Here is a 22,591-nt window from a genome sequence, read left to right on the forward strand (position 1 = left end):
GCCATTGTGTGTGAAAATGTTTTATTGACTGCATGACACTCAAAGGAAGTTGCTGTTGTTATGTATATCTATATTTTCTGTAACTCTTGGTACATGATTGTATCTGTCTGTAATTCTTGGTACATGATTGTATCTGTCTGTAACTCTTGGTACATGATTGTATGTCTGTAACTCTTGGTACATGATTGTATCTGTCTGTAACTCTTGGTACATGATTGTATCTGTCTGTAACTCTTGGTACATGATTGTATCTGTCTGTAACATTTGTTCATGACTGTAAATTGTAATGATCATCTATAGTTAAGATGTTAGATTGCTAATTTTTGTCCATGGGTATAAAATTATATTTTAACTTATTAAGAGTGTAGATTGCATTAAATCTTTTAATAGTTGTTCATGTAGGTATTTACAGTCATTAAGACAGTGCAATAATGCTAATAACAATAGAACCTGCTGACAACTTTGGGGTTAATTTTTCATTCGCTGGTGGAATCAAGTGGGTTTTTAGAAGAATTAAGTTATTTTCCATTGGATGGGTTAGGTCAAGCAGGTTGTTAGAATAATTAGGTCATTTTCCATTGGTGTATTTGAATGAAAGGTATTTGTACAAGCATAGACCGGCAGTGGAAAATTGCTTATTTATGAGTTCACTTAAGTTGTGTGCTCCCCTTGTCTCGCTCATGTAGGAACAGTGTTCAAATTTGGAAAACTTAATTTTCATTGGATGCAGAGGCTTGCCACTGCATCCAATTAAATTCACTAACCTGAAGCACAGAAATATCTGCTCGACATGCCAAGGTGTAGATAGGGTTAACATATTGGAACCTTTGCTAGCAAAGATGTTTCTTCTCTACTATATATGTCTACACAAGGTCTATGATACTGACTTTCTACAATGCAAAAATTGGTGCAAAGTTTGAATAATGAGACAAAATTACTCTGCACTGACCAAAATAATCAAATAGAAAAATTGTATTCACATAGGCCTTAGCATTTCTATTGTGCTTTCTGACACATAATGTTTACAAAGTGTTACTGAATTCTTCCAATGTGTTTTGTAGACATTTCTTTACCAACCCAGTGGTTCATCTGAATGACATTTGTTTTGTCTTTTGTCAGTAACTTTGCCTAAAAATGAAAGTGCTACAAACCAAAGAGACCTATTTTGATTAAGTTAAAAAGATTGTAACTGGCATATCAAACAACTTTAATCCTAAAACCTAACAAACCAATTTGGAAAAGACATATTAATTAGTTGATAGACTACAAGCCATCACATAAGCTCTTCTGGGCTATGACAAGTACAGTTTTAAAAAAAGAAGAAACAATGAAAGCTAAGAGTTAAACTGCTTTGAGTGTGAGTGATGCAAAGTTTCACTATGGCTGTGAGTGTGAGTGATGCAAGGTTTCACAATGACAGTGAGTCATGCAAGGTTTCAATATGTCTGTGAGTGACACAAGGTTTCCTTATGGTTGTGAGCGAGTGATGCAAGGTTTCCCTATGGCTGCGAGTGTGAGTGATGCAAGGTTTCACTATGACTGAGTGTGAATGATGCAAGGTTTTACTATCATAGCTGTGAGTGTGAGTGATAAAAGGTTTCAATACGGCTGTGAGTGATGCAAGGTTTCACTATGACTGTGAGTGTGAGTGATGCAAAGTTTTGAATATGTCTGTGAGTGATGCAAGGTTTCCCTATGGCTGTGAGTTATGCAAGGTTTCACTATGACCATGAGTGTGAGTGATGCAAGGTTTCAATATGACTGTTAGTGTGAGTGATAAAAGATTTCCCTATGTCTGTGATTGTAACTGATGCAAGGTTTCACTATGGCTTCAAGAGTTACTGACCATAATTATTAAACTTTGAATAAAATATTGTATACAATTCATGTTACTAATAACATCAACTACATTTAAGTGGAGATCGTTGTTGTTGTTGTAGGGTTTAACGCCTTTTTCAGCACAAGATAGGCTATAACTGGTGGAGGAAGAACCCTGGAAAATCCCGGGAAGGACCAATGACCCACGAGAAGCTACTGGCAGGCCTTCTCACGTACCAACGTTAGCTGAGCCTGAGACTCTAACTCACGCAGAAAGAGGTGAGATGGCAGTGATCCGTAAAAGTGAGCGCTTTAGACCAATAGGCCACTTGGGGTCCCATTTAAGTGGATAGTTGTCTAACAAATATATTTTATTCCCATAATATTTTCACAAACACACACACATATGCACCAATGGTTACCAAGGAAATGGCCTATTTAACACCATGGATACAATAACCACATGTACTATGACTTCTTTGCTCAACAAATGAATCATCAGTTTCTTATTAACTAATTTATTAAATCATGTGAAATGAAGATATAGTAAATATTATTTGCACCAAATCTTTACTCTTGTAAAGTAAAAATTAATATTTCTATGAAAATTCTTTTAACATGTCTTTCATGCCTGGAATATGCCTTTCTTCCATCTAAAATGTAAGTTTTTGTCAAACATGCATAAATGAATTGAAATCAGATACTGCCACTGATGCTAATTGTTGTAACCATCACGGTTGATCTATATTCACAAATATAGATAAGAATTAAATGTTGCACAAAAAACTGAAATATGTTTATCTGTTTTTATGCAATGACTGTAACTGTTTCTGCACCTGCCAATGCATCTGATAATATTCCAAAGCTAATTCAAGTTGAATGTCAATGCTTCCTGTGATATTCCACATCTCATTCAAATCTCCTGTCAATGCTTCTCATGGTATTCCACAGCCCATTCTAGTTTCCTATGATGAAGATCTTCTTCTCTCTCTTTCCTGTCCTGGCGGAACTTGGTGGCCAAATTTATAAGCTTAGTTTTGAAATATTCATCATTACAATTCATTTCCACAAGAGACAGCAGGTATGACGGAAGTGTTTTTTTGTTCAATTCCTTGGCATAGAGTGGTACAACTGAACTCCTTTTATTTTTGATGGCATCCATTAATGCAGTTTCTGTGAAAAACTTTTGCTCATATTCATTGTTGCTGTAATTTTCTGTCAGATATATCAAAATCACACTACAGTTTCTTACTGCTAAATCTACTCTTTCCAGCATGGATCCGATGTGAAGGGCAAAATTGTCCAGTATAGTTACCTTTATTGGAGTTTTATCCTTATATTGTAGGTTACTCAGCTCATCAAGACACTTATATACCTGTTCTTTATCATCATCTACTTCTGTTGGGTGGATGATAACCATGTCGTAGTGTTCTTCACAGGCCAGATTCTGTGGCATAAATATTTCATATTGACTCAAAAAATGTTCCTTTTCTTTTTGAGTGTACTGCTTGCCCTTTTGTGACATGTCAAACCTGCAAGGCAAATGTATCAGTATGAAAAATGCCTGGTTATACAGATTAGAAAAAAATGCATAGCTATAGGAAACAGAAAAGATGAAAGGAATAATTTAAATTTGAAAGTAAACAAAACGCTGAAAAGAATTTATGTTTAAAACTAAGATATAAAAGATGTAGTAAATGCAACAGTCACTGGAGTACCTTTGATATTTATCTGTTATGAACTAATAGAGAGATTAAAGTTATTTTGTAAGGAACAATAGGTAAGGTATGAATCTTGTCTACGGTTTTTATGGCGCGTAGCATATACTGGTAGCATGTCAGAATACTGGTGTACTGTTTGTACGTACATATCATATACTGGTAGCATCTCAGAACACTCGGGTGTACTCTTTATATTGACATAGGATACTGGCAAGCATGTCAGAACACTCAGGACCGCTCCGGTGGCCTAGTGGTTAGAGCGTCCGCCTCGGATGCAGGAGGTTGTGGGTTCGATCCCCGGCCAAGTCATATCAAAGACTTACAAAAACGGTACTAACAGCTGCCTCGCTTGGCGCTCAGCATTAAGAGGTTAGTGTTAGGACCGGTCGGCCTGGTGTCAGGATAATGTGACTGGGTGGGACATCATGCTACATGTCTGCGGCATGATGCCCCAGTGCTAGACATCACTATAAACTGCCACATTGCAGACATCGTAGCGATATGACTGAAAAATTGTTAAAGCTACGTTAAAAATCCAAATCACATCACATCACAACACAGAACACTCAGGTGTACTGTTTGTATGTACATAGCATATACTGGCAGCATGTCAGAACACTCAGGTGTACTATTTTTATGTACATAGCATATACTGGTAGCATGTCGAACACTTGGGTGTTACTGTTTGTATGTGTATACTGGTAGCATGTCAGAAGACTCAGTCCGGTGTACAATTTGTATCTCGATTGCATATACTGGTAGCATGTACATATAGTGTATAATGGTAAAATGTCAGAACACTCAGTCAGGTGAAATATATTCACAAGTCTGATAATTTAACAATCAAACTCACCTTTATATATCCTTATCTAAATAAAATATCCAAACTACTATTCAGCACAAATCTAAATGGCATTTGAATAAACTGAATTGCTACTTGTTCTTATTGCTGGTATATATATACACCTATATATAACTGGAAGATCCTTGACTGTTTAGAAACTTTCACGGAGTTCCCAGTTTCTGTTTGAATTTGGAGAGTACGTTAACACAAAACAGGTGTGTACACAGATGAAGGGCAGTATTATTTTTGTTCATCAGGAAAACCCCACTCCTACACATTTTAAACAGCGAATGTAAATCGTTATAACGGTAATATATCGACAGAATAAGCTTTTATCTGTACATTTTCATGTTAATTTACCTTTATATCTAGTCAGAAATATATACTGTATTACATACTTCGAACACTTTCTTGGACCAAGGTAACAATTAATCGGAATGTAACGTTATTAGTAGTCCGAATCTATTTTGAGGGTATCCGATTCAAGATCAATTTTTCTCTCTTGTTTTGGTGATGATATTTGGCTTAGATTTTAGTCACATTTTTTAATGATTTTTTAAGAAAAAGCTATATATTCTTTAGTATGTGACCTTTATGGTGTGTTTGTATGTGTTTTAGCGACCATGTGCACATCTGTTCTTGAAGCGTGCCCGGAAGTGAAAATATGTTCCCCATGGCACGTTGTTTTGTTTTTCAGTTATTTGCCTAGTAGGCCTTAAAAAAAAAAAATGCCTCTTAACCATAATAAGAACTTCAAAGTGAGTTGATCTGACAAACATTTACTGACAAACAAATGCAAAGACTGTATGCGGAAAATTATCCTGACCAGTTGTCCTTCTCTGTGAAAACGTACATTGCAAGAGTATCCTCCCTTTATATGTTACTCCTACAAGACTACAACGCCCTTCGTACTTGCATCCTGGAGACAGTACATAACCGTTATTTTTCTCTATATAATAAAATATCATCAGGTCACATGTTTTCACGTCTCTACACAAGATGTTAAGTTGTAAACTATTAGAATAGTTTCTTTCTAGCAAAAACAACAGCAACAAAATACTAATTATTAGGTAACTTCAATATTACTGTATATCTTTCTTGACAAAATAGATTTATTATTTTCATGAAAATAATTACTCTCCCAAAATTCTATACAAATGTATTGATATTGTCCCATTTGTTGGGAAGAGACATTCGCTTTCTTTGAGTTTTGTTTTTTCTTTACGTCTTTTTTCTCTTAAATTTTTAAACCCATTCGGGACAAGAATCACACTACTTATTGCAGTAGGTAGTAGTAATAACAAAATTGTACATGCAGTTGTAGATCCTCAATAATTGATCGTTGGTCAAATTGTTGTATTAATATTGTTTGGTGATTTTGTTTGTGTCATATCTTGAGTGAAATTGCTGGGGTTTTTCCTATGTACTTAAGTCTGAAATAATAATAATAATAATAATAATAATAATAATTATTATTATTATTATTATTATTATTATTATTATTAATTGTGCTTGCGTTGAAATAAGAGGAAAATTTTCGCAAAACAAAAACTTGTAGAAATAAATTATTTTCCCCAACAAATATTAATGAAGACGGCCAACTTCAACACAAGAAAGTAACTTTTCCCACAAACATTTCACGAAACTAAAACATCCCAATTACGAACACTAATCGGACTGGAAAATAGGTCTGAACTGTGCGGTGGTCTTATTTCGGAAACCAAGTTTGCCCTTTTTCATAGTCAGTGGGATAAGGCAAACGTGGTTGCTGTTAAGGAGTGTTCTTTATTCGGAGAATGGTCGCAAAGGCAGGTTTCACTGTATTTTATTTTATTTTCATGGCAGTCATCTTTCTCTTAACCAAGATCAATGTCACTATATATTAGAAGTTATATTTTCGTCGATGATAACCATCTCTTATCGGAGGCTGAAAAATTCCATGAAGAAAATTGACTCTTAAAAGAAATTTTATTTAGACAAGGTAGGAAGTTATACATTTAAAAAAGAAACAAAAAGCGATTATGAAGATACAACAGTTTAATCGTGTAACTATTTTTCCACGACAAAACTTTCTATAAAGTTGTCACAACGAATCCCTTTGGTTTCGACATGTTCTTGCAGGCTAACGAATATATTTTTCTCCAACTTTCGATGATACGACGCAGTTGAATGATACCTTTTATGGTTTAAAATAACAATACTAAAAAAGTTAATTTGGGGAAGACTTCGACCAATCTACATTAAGTAAGAGTAGACGGCCCATGGGAGTAATGGTTTTGTTCTATATTGGATAAAAGTAGTTAGCCAACAAGAGTACGAAAACACAAGTAAAATTTAAAAATAGTGGGAAAATTTTGGCTTTCCATGGGCAAAACCCACTTCCTACTACAACATGAAAACAAAAAGAAAAAGAAAAAAGAAAAAGAAGAAACATAGTACCGGTCCTAATGCCTGGAAAATAGTACGATGTCACCGACATGACTCTTCTGCATTTCAACAAAATGCATACAAACTAACAACACGAGGCCAGTTCTGTCCGTACTCCTGTGTCACCCCCAACCCAAGAAACCGAAAACAAATAAAACAAAACAAAACGCACGATTACTTTTGTACTAGAAACCAGCAACAACAATAAAAAGAATTCCACGAGAAAACCTCCGTTCTACTTCGTGGTTACTACTACTACTACTACTACTAATAATAATAATAATAATAACAATAAACAAGAACACAAAAATGTCACAAGCTGGTGAAACTACTGTACACACAATGGTTTATTTCCAACGATTAAATCAGACCAATAAGCCAGTTGATAAAATTACTGCACACTCGAGGGAAATTGTGTACTTTGACAAGCAGTTCAGGAAAAAGTTATAAATCAGAAAATAAGATAAAAACAACTTGCATTGAAATTAGCAAGTAAGGATAATGTTTTAAGGAACAAATTAAAAGTTAGTGTAGTAATTTAATAAAAGCGGTTTCGTAGTTTTATTACTGAGCTAGGTCAAAGTCTTTATCCCAGCAGCAGATGGGGTGAACAGACCACTTCACGCGTCACGTACGTTTTTTAGACAAAAAAAAAATAGTGACCCTTCATAGAGGTCAATACCACGTCTACGATTATTGTTTGTCCCAAACAGAATTGTAGACAGGACCCCCTCTGCTGCTATTAATTAAAAAATTGTTATATTAAAAATAATGGTATATCCAGAATCTCATACTGCAAGAATAGCACGAGAACGATTAGAAGCAATTAAAAAATTTCTTCCTGTCAGAGACTCATTTAGAAAAAATCTACAAGCGCAGCAAGAAGCACAAGCTGAGTACGAAGAAGAAACTAAAAAAATGTTTAAACCCGTCACTGCAGCTACTGAACAAGTTACAGCTGTCATCAAAGAAGATCTTCCGGTATCAAAACAAACAGCAGAACAAACTGAAAAAATAGCAAGAAGAACTAAATAAACAAAGAAGATTTTACGAGATCTTCCACCTGGCATAGCCACGGAAATAGCTGCGGCTCAACATCCACCTGTCGGCGAAGAAATACTTGAAAGTATTGGAAAACTTCGTGCTGAAGTCACCGACGTGCAAAAAGAACATGCACCTGAACCCGAACTAGTAGAAAAAAATATAAAATTAATTGCAAAATTTAAGGAAGGGGTTGTTGAAGAAATTAGGAATACTAAAGAAGAACAATTACCCGAAGCAATATTAAATAGTATATTTAATAAATCTAGTATTTTAAAATCCCGTTATGAAAAAATAAATGATGAAGATCTTATTAAATATATATATCGCGTATATTACAACAAAAAACAAGCTAAAGGTCAAGAATATAAAAATCTTAATAAAGAAATAAAAAAGCTTCATAGAGTGAGACTGAAACAACAAGAACAACTCTCCCAGTATCAACTTCCTCCACCTTTACAACGTAAAAACATTTCTGCGCCGGCAATGACATATTCACCGGTAGATTCACCACATGGATTTCGAAGAAGTGACTCACCTGACATACCCCCGGTCACCACTGAAGTACTTTCTCCGGTAATGCAACCACCAATATTTAAAACACCTCAAGATGAACCTAAAACAGGATCTGGTTTATGTCCTGATAATATCATTAATGATGTGTCACGGTTAGAAGTTCTCATAGGAGGAAAACGTGCCGGAAATAATTCACCAGAAATAATTAATGAAGCAGCTGATATTTGTCGGCGATTATTTCAAGGTGGTATCATGGATATCGGAGTTTACCGAGAACTTATCGATGAACTTGTTGATGACTAATTGTTAGATAAATAACAAATAAAATAAGATGATCATACATAATAATCATCGTAAACCTGTACAGGTCAGAGCGGTGAACTCACGATTACCAATCTACAGAGCTACTTACGGAGATGGACTTGGTGATGTTGTGCGGGGATTATTCACAAGGATAGCTCCAAAAGCAGCACCCGTTGCAAAACAATTATCGATGAAAGCTATCGATATTGTTCGTGAAAAAGCTCCTGGAGCAATTGTCAACGTAGCTGGTAAGGCGTTTTCGGCAATCAAAGAAAGACTAGCACGATTATTGCGACGAAAACAACAACCACCAGTGAAACTGGGAAGTACTGAAATTATGCCCGCAGACGTAAGTAAAATAATAAATCAGGCTGCAAATAAAAAAACTAGCGGAATTATCTGAAGAGGCAGAAAGAAATATAACATCAAATTTGATAGCAGGTCAAAGACTCAGTGAATCAGGAAATAATATTTCAAGCATGATATCAGAAAGTGGAGTTTCCAAACCCGGTTTTCGTGTTAGACGAAAATAACTATAATAAAATGTTTAAACGTGAATCCGATGAAGCATTTGATATGGAGTCACCTGTCCTTAAGGATGAATCGGTACGTGATTATCAGTTTTATTCTTATGAGGCACGAATACCAGATCAACGTGGAAGAATTGAACTACAAGTTTATGATACAAGTAAATACTTTTTACCCGCTGAGGCTTTTCTTGAGGTAGAAGGTACAATTGTAAAAACGGATGATACTAATTACGGAGGTGCAGTAAAAGTTGGTTTTGTCAACAATGGGATTATGGCGTTGTTTGATAGCGCCACTTACATGATCGATGGAACAAATATTGAATCGATTCAGAAAGATGTAGACGTTGCTACAACAATAATAGGATTAGCAAGATATTCTGATGATTATACAAGATCAGCAGGTCCTACAATGATGTTTGTGAAAGATAACTCCAATCACCCTGAAAGCGATCCGTATAATATAAGACGACCAAGAAATTTTGCCAATAACGCTGATGCTGATGTGTGGCCAGTGGTTCATGGTTCTAGCGAAAATTTCAACTTGGGATTTGCAGCACGTAAAAATATGTTACTAGGAGACAATAGAAGATTTTCATGTGCAATTCCACTATCGCATATTTTTGGATTTTGTAGAAATTTTAGAAAGGTTATTTTTGGAGCTAGACACACGGTTGTTCTTGTGCGAAAAGGTGATGATAACGATGCTCTGTGGAGACCTGTTGGTGATGCTGGTAAAGTAATATTGTCTAAATTTTCACTATGGATGCCGGTAATGACTCCAACGATCGCAGTAGAACAAAAATTAATTTCTTTCATGGACACTGGTGGTAAATCCTTGTTGTCATGGTTAACAACAAGCACAGATAGTATGCAAACTAACGTTAACGGTCAGTTTACATGGCATATAGCATCGCAACAGGGTGTTTCTGCACCGCGACATATTTTTGTTGCGTTTCAGGAAACTAATCGATTAGGCTCACAAGTTCACTCTCATATGATATTTGATAAACTAGGTATCACATATATTTCTTTACGGATAAACGGACAACAAGAACCAACAGAAAATATACAACTAAATTATGAACAGAATCGTATAGGACGTGTATATCATCGTTTAATGTCATTCATGGGACGTGATCAAAATGTTGATACTGGATTGCAAATATCACAATATGATTTCAGAACTTTGTATCAGATTTACTATTTTTCACTGAAACATCTTGATCTATCAAAACAATCTGTCGTTGATATACATCTTAAAGCAACATTGAATACAGGTGGTGTTAATTATAGAGCAATCGCGGTCATACTTAGCGATAAAGCCATGTTACTTGAAGGTGGTAGTAGTCGAATGAGAGTCGTTGATGCACCAGTGGAAAATCTCTAATTATTCAGAAAAATATTATTTATATAAAAATGTCATATGGTCATGTTAATGTTACTCTGACTCCCGGTCAGGTCAAAAAGCTTCAATCAAAAACCATCAGCAAATGCGGAACTAAAATATCACTAAAACGAGATCAGATGGGTGGTGGTCCAAACAAATTATCGTTGACAAATAATCAGATTAAACATTTCAATAAAGCCCTAGAATCAAAAACTGGAGTTCAATTACGTCTTTCTCTGAGCGCCATCAAAGACATGGTTAAAATAGGTGGCATATTTCCACTTCTCGCGGCTATTCCAGCGTTAATAGCTGCTGCCGCTCCAGCCGTAGCAAAGGCAGCCGCGTTAGGTGCTGTTGGAACAGCTGCTGGAATGGCTCTAAAGAAAGCAGTAGGAAAGGGGTACAAAAAAAGGGACGCGGTCTAAGATTAACGGGATCTCGCTGGGGAAAAGGTCTAAGGCTTCCACGTTAGATGTTTCAGCATCAAATTTTGATTTACTTGATGCTGCTAAAAATTAAAAATAAAAGCCTTTAGAGGTGTTTTTATGCGAGATCAATTACCAAAACAACCGAATAAACTCGAAACAGGTATTATTAATCTCGACTCAAATTCAGGACCCGGTACTCATTGGGTATCATACGCGGTTGATCCACGTGGAATCGTTTATTTTGATTCGTACGGGTTAGCCCCATCTGTTGAATTTATCAAGTATGTTGCACCACTTCACGCAAGAACCTCTGGTTCCAGAGTTTGGTATTCAACGCTACCCACACAAACAATGACAGATCCGCCAATATGTGGCCGTGAGGTAATTAATGTACTCGACGCTATATCAAAATCATCCAAACCGCTACATAAAGTCGTGCATGATTATACAAGCAACCGATTCGTTGTGCGTAAAGCGTTTTAAACAGATCTTGGATCTTAAAATATAATGGTTGATATTTACGGAAGAAGATCTTCCCGCGTTAAGAGAAAATCCGGCGATGTTGATCCGTCGAAGTATGCGACTAAAGATGAACTTGCTGATATCATGAATCTTACTGGAGTTGATCCAGATGAGGTCGTTATTTTTCAAGATCGATATGGTAAACTAAAAACGAGCAATATCAGATGGAATGATATAGTTCGACGAGTACTCGGTGCAGTTACAGATAATATTCCCGTGTTTACTGACAGCGGCAGAATGAGAGATTCAAGTGTATCATTTACAACCATCAGAGATGAAATTGCAAGAAGCGTTGCTAATCACGTGAAAAATACCGGTGACACAATGACGGGTGAACTCAGCATGAGCGGAAATAAAATAGTAGTTTTAAGAGATCCAACATCCGACGAAGATGCAGCAACAAAAAAATACGTCGACAACGTAGATAGTAAATTATCCACGTTGCGGGTCGAGTATGACGTTCACGTGGGCGCTTTTGGAAGATTTCGCAGAAACCATCAAAGAACCGCAGAAGAATTCTTCGGCACCCCGCTGATACTATCAGCGGTGACAATGATGGCACCAGCAGCCGTAACTATTTGTATTTCAGCAGCAACAACGATTGCAGGTGTGCTCAATATCATCACAAAATAAATATGCACCTGCATGAATGAAAAATTATCCGATTACATGATAAGATTACATACAGCAACGGTCGCATACTCGAAATTGTCCTCGTTGTTATCAGTGAGTGTCAGTGATGGAATTATATCTGATTTCGAGTTTTCAATGATGACTAAAATATATGACGAAGGTATCGGTATTAAAGACATAAATACTAATAATGACAGAATTACTCCAGCAGATCGTGACTAACACAACTCCGCCAAAGATAACGATGATCTCGGTAAGTTCAACTAATAATGAATTTAGTATTAACTTTCCTACTGCAATTCCAGTAAAAGAAATAGCATAGCTCAATTACGGGTATATTACAGCTGGCCAAATATCAGATCAAAATCATTTAATGGTACACCAGCAAATAATTTGCTTGTATTTGCTAACAAGAACAAACCAGATGGTACTCTTGACTGGATAGATGTTGGAATACCCACTGGTAGTTATGAGATCGAACAAATCAATGAGGAATTTCAACGTAGAATAAAATCAATAACCGGAAAAGAAGCAAAAATATCAATTAACGTTCATGAACCGACGCTGTCCTCGACGGTTGAGATACATTCTCCTGATTATGCCGTTGATATCTATCAATCCACGATAAGATCCGTACTAGGTTGGCCGGATGTTCCCCCGGTGTATGAAGGACCACCAGAACCAAATAAATCTGATTTTACGTCAACAAATAGATCTCGTCACGAAGTTACAATGACAGATCTTTGGTGGTGGTGGCGTGGACCTCGAATTTGGCATGCTAGTTTGGATGATTTAATTGGTTATGGTGGTGACATATTTTCAGCTTTACCAGAAGATAAACTCCGTGGCCATATTTATGAACACGAAATTAAAAGAACTATTGACAGTTCCAATCTTGATCATAAAGATCAACTAAATAAGCTGCGTGAACGCCTCACTGAGTATCTTTTCGATATAACATCCCACGAGACACGAGGGGAAATTATCAAACAAATAGAAATTCTGAATTATATCGCCGAAGCTAAAGAACGCAATCACAACAAAATTATAGATCTAATTTTAAAATCATCTCCCGCTGCAAAAAAGTTTTTAATTGATAAATATAGAATCAAGGAATCTGATATACCGACGTTCAAATTTCCCGATTATGACCAGGACGCTCGGAGAAAATCTGTCAATGATGTCATTGATGAATATTTTCCTAAAATACTCGATGCGTGGAAAAAACTAACACCACCTCCAACTGTTCTCAGACATAATAATGATCGACATGGCGGCGGCAGGCACGTTTCTCCGGGAATCGTTAATATAACCAGCACGATTGTGGTCAATCTGGTTTGTGACGTAGTCAATGGCAGCTATCAAATAGATCTCGGAAAATCACATCAGGCTCAACAGGGATATGTTTTATATACATTTACACCACAAGTTCCCCCTGGAAGTTTAATCGTGCAAGAACCAACTAATCCTGTGTATCTGCGGTGTCACAATAATATGTTAACACGAATAAATTTTAAGCTCACAGACCACCTTAATCGCTTAATTGACATGCGTGGAGAAGAGCTTGTGATAAATCTGTATGTGAAATCTTAATTAATCCAGTAAATGTTATATAATGTACCAGCACGTGATTGTTTTTATACATGACAAAGAAGCACTTGAAAACGCCATCAGAACAGTGTTTTCACAAAACATGGAGCAATTTAGCGTTAATTTAGTTATTGATGAATACGGAAGCGAGGATTTCTTATTAACACAAGAACAGTTAGATGAGCTCCGCAGGGAAAATATTATCGAGATCATCTGTAACAGAGATCAGATTCTAAATTATACACACTCCTGTATTAAACTCGATCAACTTAAAAAAATAATATTTCAGAATAAATAAATATAATCACTGATGGGATAAATTGCACAAATTAATCAATTTTGTACAATCTGAAATAATTCTGAAATGAATCAATCTGAGGGGGTAATTGGTACTGAAAATTATACAAATCAATCAGTTTATTAATTCTGATGGGGTAATTGGTACTGAAAATTATACAAATTAATCAGTTTGCTAATTCTGATGGGGTGGTTGGTACTTAAAAGTATAGAAATCAATCAGTTTTCCAAAAAATACTACAAAAAATATTGTATTATTATTCTGAAATATTTTTATTATTATTCCGAAATATTTTATTTTTTTATGAATCAATCTGATTGGGCGACGGCTACTTAAAAGTATGCAAATCAATTAATTTATTAATTCTGATGGGGTGATTGCCACTTAAAAGTATACAAATCAATCAGTTTTGTAATTTTGATGGGGTGGTTGCTACTCAAAAGTATACAAATTAATCAGTTTTCCAAAAAATATTTTATTATTATTCTGAAATATTTTATTTTTTATGTAAATTAATTCTGATGTGATATACATGATGAGGGAAATTATATTACTACTCAGGGTTGCTTTGGTCGTTACCCGCTGACATAATTTTTCTTAAGTATCTTATGCGGGTACTGATTGTTTTTTTTGTTTCGTATTCGCTGGATAATCCCGACCTGATCTTTTCTACTGCAACAGAAAGAGGAATAAATTCATTTACTTGATCATCGTTCACCATAGCCAGTGACTGAAACATAGCTGCCTGAATCCGCTTTATGAACTTATATTGATAGAACATACTTATTTTCATTTTTAAGTTCTTCTAACGTTTCAAAATCAGATATTATTTTTTCAGGATTTAGTTCATCAGATATATTAATTCCGTTTTCTTCTAGTTTTTTAATAGCAGAAATAATGTCTTTGATATTTTCATGGTTCATTATATAATATATAAATCTTTAAAATAAAAATAAAAATATCCCTATAGAACCCCTATCGAGTCTTTAGCGAGTTCGTCGGGATGTTTCAAGGACGGCACAGGTACACGAAACACTACCCCCCTATGAGAGCCGCTAACCCGTCAAACAACGGTCTAGAGGCCCAAGAGGGTGTGTTTGGTGAAGACATACAATGAAATGAATATATACAATGAATGAAGAGCCCCTATCGAGTCTTTAGCGAGCTCAGATTATGGATATATACAATGAATGAATGACGGCACAAACATATATTATGAGATGAACTTCTATTCGAGTTTTTTAGCAAGTTCATTAAGTATGAAATGAATATATACAATGAAATGGGTATGTACAATGAATGAAGGACATTACAAACATATAATGAATGAAGGACAGTACAAACATATAATGAATGAAGGACAGTACAAACATATACGCTCAGAAAAACCCCACCCACAATAATCAAGCCCGTGGTTGATACGAAAATATGTATCAACCACCGGTTGATATGGTGGTTGAGTTTTGCTGAGCGGGTGCGATTTGGCGGAGCCCCCAATTATTATAAAAATCGCAATTATGCGCAAACCACCGACATGTTGTCAGAAATGGGATTCGATCCTGGACCGCGAGCGTCACAGTCCAATACGATACCGATTGAGCTATCAAATCTTATTGCAAACATATGTTTTGGAAGTTAATATGTAGCTAGTAATCATTGAAAAGGAACTAATTTCGAATATATTTACTCAAAATACAATTCTGAATTCAAGAAATACGTTTATATAATATATTCTCACCAAACAAAGCTAAATTAAGGAATTTCCTATTTACTATACCACGCTATCTATGATAGAACATACGGTCTAGATCATCTAACTGCTAGATTTTTCCATTCTCTCTATGACTGGTGAAAGGGAGTTTACTCGATAAATAAATAATCACACATACATACACAATCTCGCATTATATTTCCGCACTGAACAAAGAAAATGCAACTGATTTTTAATTCCAAACACTATCATGGACCTATTTCTGTAATCGAGTCAGTATATGCAGGATCCATGTGCTGAGATCTAAAATTAACCCGCCACGATCGATACAGACTAGACGCTGGATTAAGCACTCAGTAAGCTGGAATATACATGTCGGTTTTCTGTAGGTTAGATGAAATATACATGTATTCTATGTGTTGCGCTGTTCTAAATGTTTCATGAATAGGGCAGAAAAATACACGAACTGTATATTTTTGTAAGTTAGAAATCATAAATCCTTTCTGTAATGCATACTGTTCAACTTGCTCCACCAGGCATCACAGACCTTGGATGTTGTATATGATTATGACCATAAATTACCTCCCTTTCGTGAGTAAAAAAATAAGTAGTATAATAATGACAATTTCTGACCCAAAAAAATAAATATAATTCGAGGTGGTGATGATAGTTAACAGTACTGAAAGGTGATTTTCTGCTTATATTTTTTTGAGAAAGCGGTTTTATATATATTTTCTGCTACTTTTTGTACTGAAGACGGATTAATATCAAAGTATTTCGCAGCAGAACATATCGAACAAAATATTATTTCTTCGTCAGTTTCTGTGTTTGTGGAATTTACCGCCCTTCTAGAAACTGTCTTACATCTGACAACATGAAGGTTGGATAAGGAGTTGTTCTGAGGATACCCGTCAATATGATCAATAACAAGATCATCTTTGATCACTCCGAAGAAACATTCGTAGATGAAACGATGACAATGATAATGTTTCTTTCCTCCAGCAGTAAACATTAGATAACCAGCATTAGTAATATAACCAACCGGTCTCTTCAACCTACATGTCTGATGACACCATTACGATCTGATTCATAGTTTGTTATTGTGGGATGTGGGACAAATATATTTTGCTCCATATATGCAATAATATTATTTGTTTAAATCATTGTTTGTCTGAAATCTTGATATATATAATCCTCCACGGATTTTATAGCGTTTTCACCATTATTATATTTTTTGTCATAATATCTTTTAAGTTCTCTGAACCGTTTTCCACCGCACTTTCCACATAATCCTGTTTTTCCTCGCACCCCAATACCACATCGCAGACACGGTATTGGTCCTAGACTTCCTCGCCGTATATTTTGTAAGTGCATCCAACAAAATTCCTTTCTGCAGGATTTGTTGCATCGATTTACTGAACCGATCATGAGCCATCTGCATTGAGACATTGTATATATATATAATATTCTTTATTTAAATATTTGTTTTAATTATATGAATGAGTTTGAGAGATTATCCCAAACTAGGCCTGTTAAATATAAATTCAACCTCGACAGACTATCTTCTGATTTACCAGTACGAGATTTGGTTGATCCGAAAAATAAAAGTTTGATCAATAAAATTCACGACGCCAAGAAAGAATTTTACACGGATGGTGCATCTCATACATAGTCAACGTTCAAGATTATACGCAATACTGTCAAGGACGCCACAATGAATGACAAACGAGCGAAAACTATCATTAACTACATCGCTGAGTATGAGTGCAATCAAAAATATTTCTTCAGAGTAAAATTTATTGTATTAACAGAAACAGGTAGTTGGATTATCCGTGACAAATATGATCCTGTCCTTGGTAATAATAAAACTGTCATATTAAGTAAAAATTCCAGACCGGGTCTATTGACGGGTATTGACAAACCGTATTATGAGCGAGCGTATCCTGTAACAGCGGTTATTTATGGAATCTATGAGATAAATAAAAAACCCAACGTTGCTAAACTGACACCCATGAAATTTTCAAGGTTAAATTGTGTAGCCGAAAGAGTAATAGAACACTTTACAAACGCGATGCGTGGAAACGGATTAACTGATTTAAGACGTGAAAAAATAAACTCGTGTGCTGATTCAGTTAAGGATACCGGTGCTACAATAAAAGATGTTGCTGAGTTAGGAAAACTATTAAAATTTCCAATAACCGTAGCGACAATAACGGGAGAAATACTGTACGAATCGAAATATAAATCGAAAGGAGCTTCAATAAATATTATTGATCATAACGCGCACGCATGGACCAGCGCAGTAACAATATTTCCACGTGATCGAACTATTAGATTTTACCCCCCAGATAATTCTGGGGCAGATATGTTTGATTTTATCAACGAAATAAGTAAAAACGATCCTATATCTGTATGGTTATTTAAAAGTAATGAGGAAGGTGAATTTGATCAGTTTGTTAGACCAAACGGTGAAATATATCGAACAGAATTTCTCCATGACGAGATGAAAAATATCGCGGAGAAGTTTTTAGAGTACAAACACGCGGAAAATACTGACAAATTACTAACTAATTGCTTTACCGTTCCATCTGTTGCGGCTCATTTCGCTAGAGAAAGAAATTCATGGAAACCAACACGATTTGATTTACTTGAAGATGTACGCGCAAGTTGCGTCGAATACGGACACGGCGGATTGTGAATACCAAATATAATTACAACGATGTTATTTCGGTTGATATGGTTGCATGTTATCCAGGAAGTTTTCTAGGATACGGAGATTGTTCTGTATACTTTAAAGATTCGGTCACCCTACAAACGAGATGACGCGAGTGGCAATTAATGGACCATTACCTGATTTTGATCTGACTGGATTCGCTTGTGTTGAATCATTCGAGCTTAACTAAAATCTTCACAAGATTTGTTATGATTGGTTTGGCAGACATTTTTGTGAAAAACGTTGGGCACCTATAGTTTTATTACGATATTTGCTAGATTGTGCTGTACTGACATCGTTGGTTGTCAGTGAGGCGATTATATCATATCACGCGCAGACCGAAGTTTGGTTGCCCATGCCAGATTCTATCAGTATTGATAAAGTTATTAAGGAATTTAAGGAAAAATGTTCTGATGTTTCCGAAGATGATATTATCAAAGAAGCTCCTAAAATTCTCGAGATTAAACTTAAAACCGCAAAAGATCTCGGTAGAAAAATTATAGGTAAATTTACTCAGGGTGGTGCATATGATAATAGAAGACATCACGCACGATTAATTTTAGATGATGCCGAGTACGATTTTATAATCGCTGATACAACAGCGAGAAATATATTTGTAAATCGAGAAAGTGTTTATTTATCCGACGGAACAAAATTGGGTACGATCGTTAGTTACATAAATGATGTCTCCCCACAGTATACTCATCTAAGATCTTCCATGTTGGCTTATGTTTCCATAAATTTATTATCGATGATTATTAGATTTCCTGAGACCGCAGTCAGAGTCGCAACAGATTCATTTTATATTTCGAGTAAATATTTAGAGTCTGTTATGAAATTTACAAGTAATGATGAACGATGGAGTTCGTGGAGAATAAAAAAGGAAATATTACACAATTATACAGAATCAGCAGATGTTCCAATGAGAGATTTTTATCGTAAGGGTAATAAAATATCAGAAATCTCGAAAGCACCATCGTTGAGTGATCCAATAACTAGATATAAGACAGTATATCTCAATGGACCTGGTGGATGCGGCAAGACGAATCGAGCGATTAATGTTTTTAGAAATTCAGATATGATCGTGCTGACACCCACACATAGACTTGCACGGGAGATGAAACAATGGCAAGTACAATCGTGTACGTATCATAGTTTCTTTCGGTGGCGCGGGGATACATGGACTCCTGAACGAATGGGAGAAAAATATATACCTAAAATAATTATTTGGGACGAGATATGCACGGTGTCATTGGATACATTAAAAACGTTTCTTGATTGGTTGCTGACGAAAAATACCGCTATAATAATGTATGGCGATCATGGTCAACCGCCGCCTTTTGTTGGACCATCTCCACATGATTGGTTAAAAAATTTCGTCGATTATTACGAAGAAATAGATGATGATCATAGAGCTCTCGATGAAAATTTAAAGGAATTTAAAAAATTAATCAGATTACAATCAAACAAAATTCAGTGTGAAATAATATGTGGAGTGATCTCAGAGACCTCAATGAGTGATTTTTTGAAATTATGGAGACCCAACGATTTGATAGTAGCAAGCAGAAAAATGATCAGAGACGCTTTACAACAGCAGTTATTTCAGCTGCATAAAGAAAAATATTCAGAATTACCCGTACCGTTATGTTACAGACCATCAGATACACGAAAACAGAATATTAATGTTGATATTCCAGGACAGACTGAGAATCAAAATTTCGTATTAAATGATATTGTCGCTGTTGATATCAGTGTGGCCGAAGATGCATTATGCGCTGACAAATCTCCATGGGTGTTGGGATACGCTATAACGATCCACTCATCTCAGGGATTAACTATTTCTGACACACGAGTTTGGATTGTAGACGATCACATCGAGTGGTCAAATTTAGTTTATTTAGCGGTATCGAGGGTGAGAAATATATCTCAATTACGTAGAATTATAATTTCTGAAATCGTTAATAAATTTAACGTCATTGATGATGATATAATAAGAAAAAAATTAATCGAATACAAACAATCTGATAAAAAAAAATAAACGCGATTTTGATCTTGATGCTGAATTCATTATTGAGTTAAAACAGCAGCAGAATAATCATTGCGCAAGTTGCAATTGTATAATGCTGTGGAGGTATTCGAGTAATGATTCAAGACAATTTACCGTAGACAGAAAAGATAATGGTCGCGGTCATACACGAGAAAATACCATGTTGACCTGTCTCGAGTGCAATCGACGTAGAGGCGCTAGTGCTAGTTAAGTGATCGCGGTGGTAGTTGTGTATCCGTGGGGATTATTTGTAGTTGTTCACGTACAAATCCAGGTTGAGGAGCAGCCGAATCTAATCTGTAGATTGCAGGTCTACCTGAGGATCTTGTCACGGTGGATATTTTGTGTGTGGTAACACTCCAAATAGGATCAGTTGCTCTCACGCTACCACCTTCAAGTTCATCCGGTTCATATAAATATCTAACTGTAACATCACCCAATATTTTTTGTTTTTCAGTACCTTTTCGTTGTGTTGGTATATTTTTTTTTGTAATTGCATTAACGGGTTTCATGTTGGTTGTTCGTGTAATCTCATTATTTAATGCAGCTATCACGCTTGGTAATCTTGCAACCCATTCGCGAGATCTTTTATCTTGAATAAATTCTTTAGCGTATTGATATCCAAATAACCGCTCAGCAAGTGTTCGATTAAATCGCGCAACAATTGCCTGATCACGGTGAATCGCAGTATGTCCTCGTCGTATTTTGGTATTATGTTGTTTCATCAACGATGATACTGGACCAAGACATTCCTTACCAGGATCAACCTGCAGCAGATTTGGCCATCGCAGACCACCTCGTTGATAAATTCGTTCAAACGCATCGGCTACTTCAGATGATGTTTTCGTTGATAGCGGCTCTGCCTCTTTATATCTACTTGCAATATCAACTACAGTTAACGCGTACTTGTACGTTTTTCCACGCACAGTATCATGTGGTAAAAACAGAATATCTGCTTGATGAACTTCATTAGGAACACTAACATCGAAATACGCGTACTGAATTAGTTTCGTTGGTGGTAGATAAATTTGCCATATTGCCTGTTTGGATAACCACGCTTTAGCAGTAGAATGTTTAACCGCTGCTGCATCAGCGAGTTTACCAATTGCTGCTTTGCCTCTCCAATATCCTCTTGGTGAATAATAAATTAATTCCATTATATATTACCAGACCCAAACGCTAATTTGCCTTTCATCGCGGATCTTACTAACCAATTAGCTAATGATTCTCTGATATTTTTATTTTTTATGGAATTTAACGCGTGAATTAATTTCACATCTGCAATATGCCTATCCTGTAGATTTTTACTCTTATACGCAACATCATGAATATGACAAGCTCGATCAATAGCGTTTACTAGTTCCTCGCCTGGTTTTGGTTGATCCTGATTATCGAGCCTGATATCAAGTCGAGTACCAGGACCGCAATAATTATATCCTGGTAGATGTTTTTCTCCTGGGTATTTAGCCCATGGAGCACCTGGAAACTTTGACATCAAATTAGCAACATCACCACCGCGCTTATTAGGTAAAAATGAAAATTTCTTTCTACCGCATACAGCACATTTTCCACCGTACGCTATTTTTTTATTTTTTGTTATAACTGTAGCTAAATCAGTAGTCGGAGTTTTAACTCTACAGCGTAAACAATATAAATTCATGTTATAATATATATGGATATAATTGATTTCTCAGCAACTCGGCAGCGAGAACCTGTTAAGCATCATCCTGCGCTACCGAATTCCATCAGAATGATTATCATAGGACCATCTGGATCGGGTAAGATGCAATTATTACTTAATCTGATAATGAGATGGTTGAAATGGGATAAATTATATTTAGTAGCACCATCCGTTGATGATCAACGATGTTATGAAATATTAAAAGATTTTAACGAAAATGCAAGATTACTGGACGAAGATAATGATGTTATAGAGTTTCTAACAGATATTGATGAAGCACCGTCCGTTGATGTTTTAGACGGATTTATTAATAATTTAGTTGTTTATGATGATGTGATGCTGGATAAACAATCAAATCCAGTCAGAATATTTTCTCGCGGC

At 35.8% G+C, this 22,591-nt stretch overlaps 1 protein-coding gene across 7 annotated transcripts; it reads right to left on the reverse strand.

The window, feature by feature from the left end:
- Window positions 1–2,320: 2,320 nt before the first annotated feature.
- Window positions 2,321–5,288, reverse strand: LOC149802124 (uncharacterized). 7 transcript variants are annotated; one of them, XM_089956513.1, is made up of 2 exons: window positions 5,210–5,288; window positions 2,321–3,350 (listed from the first exon to the last, which is right to left on the reverse strand). In XM_089956513.1, exons 1-2 carry the CDS (start codon window positions 5,236–5,238, stop codon window positions 2,744–2,746), a joined length of 636 nt encoding a protein of 211 aa, XP_089812639.1. In that variant the 5' UTR covers window positions 5,239–5,288; the 3' UTR covers window positions 2,321–2,743. The 7 variants fall into 7 exon arrangements, with proteins under 7 accessions (XP_089812639.1, XP_089812642.1, XP_089812643.1 ...); XM_089956516.1 differs by having other exon boundaries at window positions 5,171–5,232; XM_089956517.1 differs by lacking the exon at window positions 5,210–5,288 and adding an exon at window positions 4,974–5,129.
- Between the last annotated feature and the right edge of the window lie 17,303 nt (window positions 5,289–22,591).

The sequence above is a fragment of the Sinohyriopsis cumingii genome, chromosome 4 (genome assembly GCF_028554795.1).
Source record: "Sinohyriopsis cumingii isolate HCF-2022 chromosome 4, ASM2855479v2, whole genome shotgun sequence".
In the NCBI taxonomy this organism is placed as follows: Eukaryota; Metazoa; Mollusca; class Bivalvia; order Unionida; family Unionidae; genus Sinohyriopsis; species Sinohyriopsis cumingii.

Bases quoted from the DNA above. Each gene is read 5' to 3' on its own strand.
- LOC149802124 (XM_089956513.1), bottom strand. From the start codon at position 5,238: ATGTACGTTTTCACAGAGAAGGACAACTG. The intron at 3,351-5,209 runs GTCAGGATAATT...TTTGCCTTGCAG, and splicing joins TTCACAGAGAAGGACAACTG to GTTTGACATGTCACAAAAGG.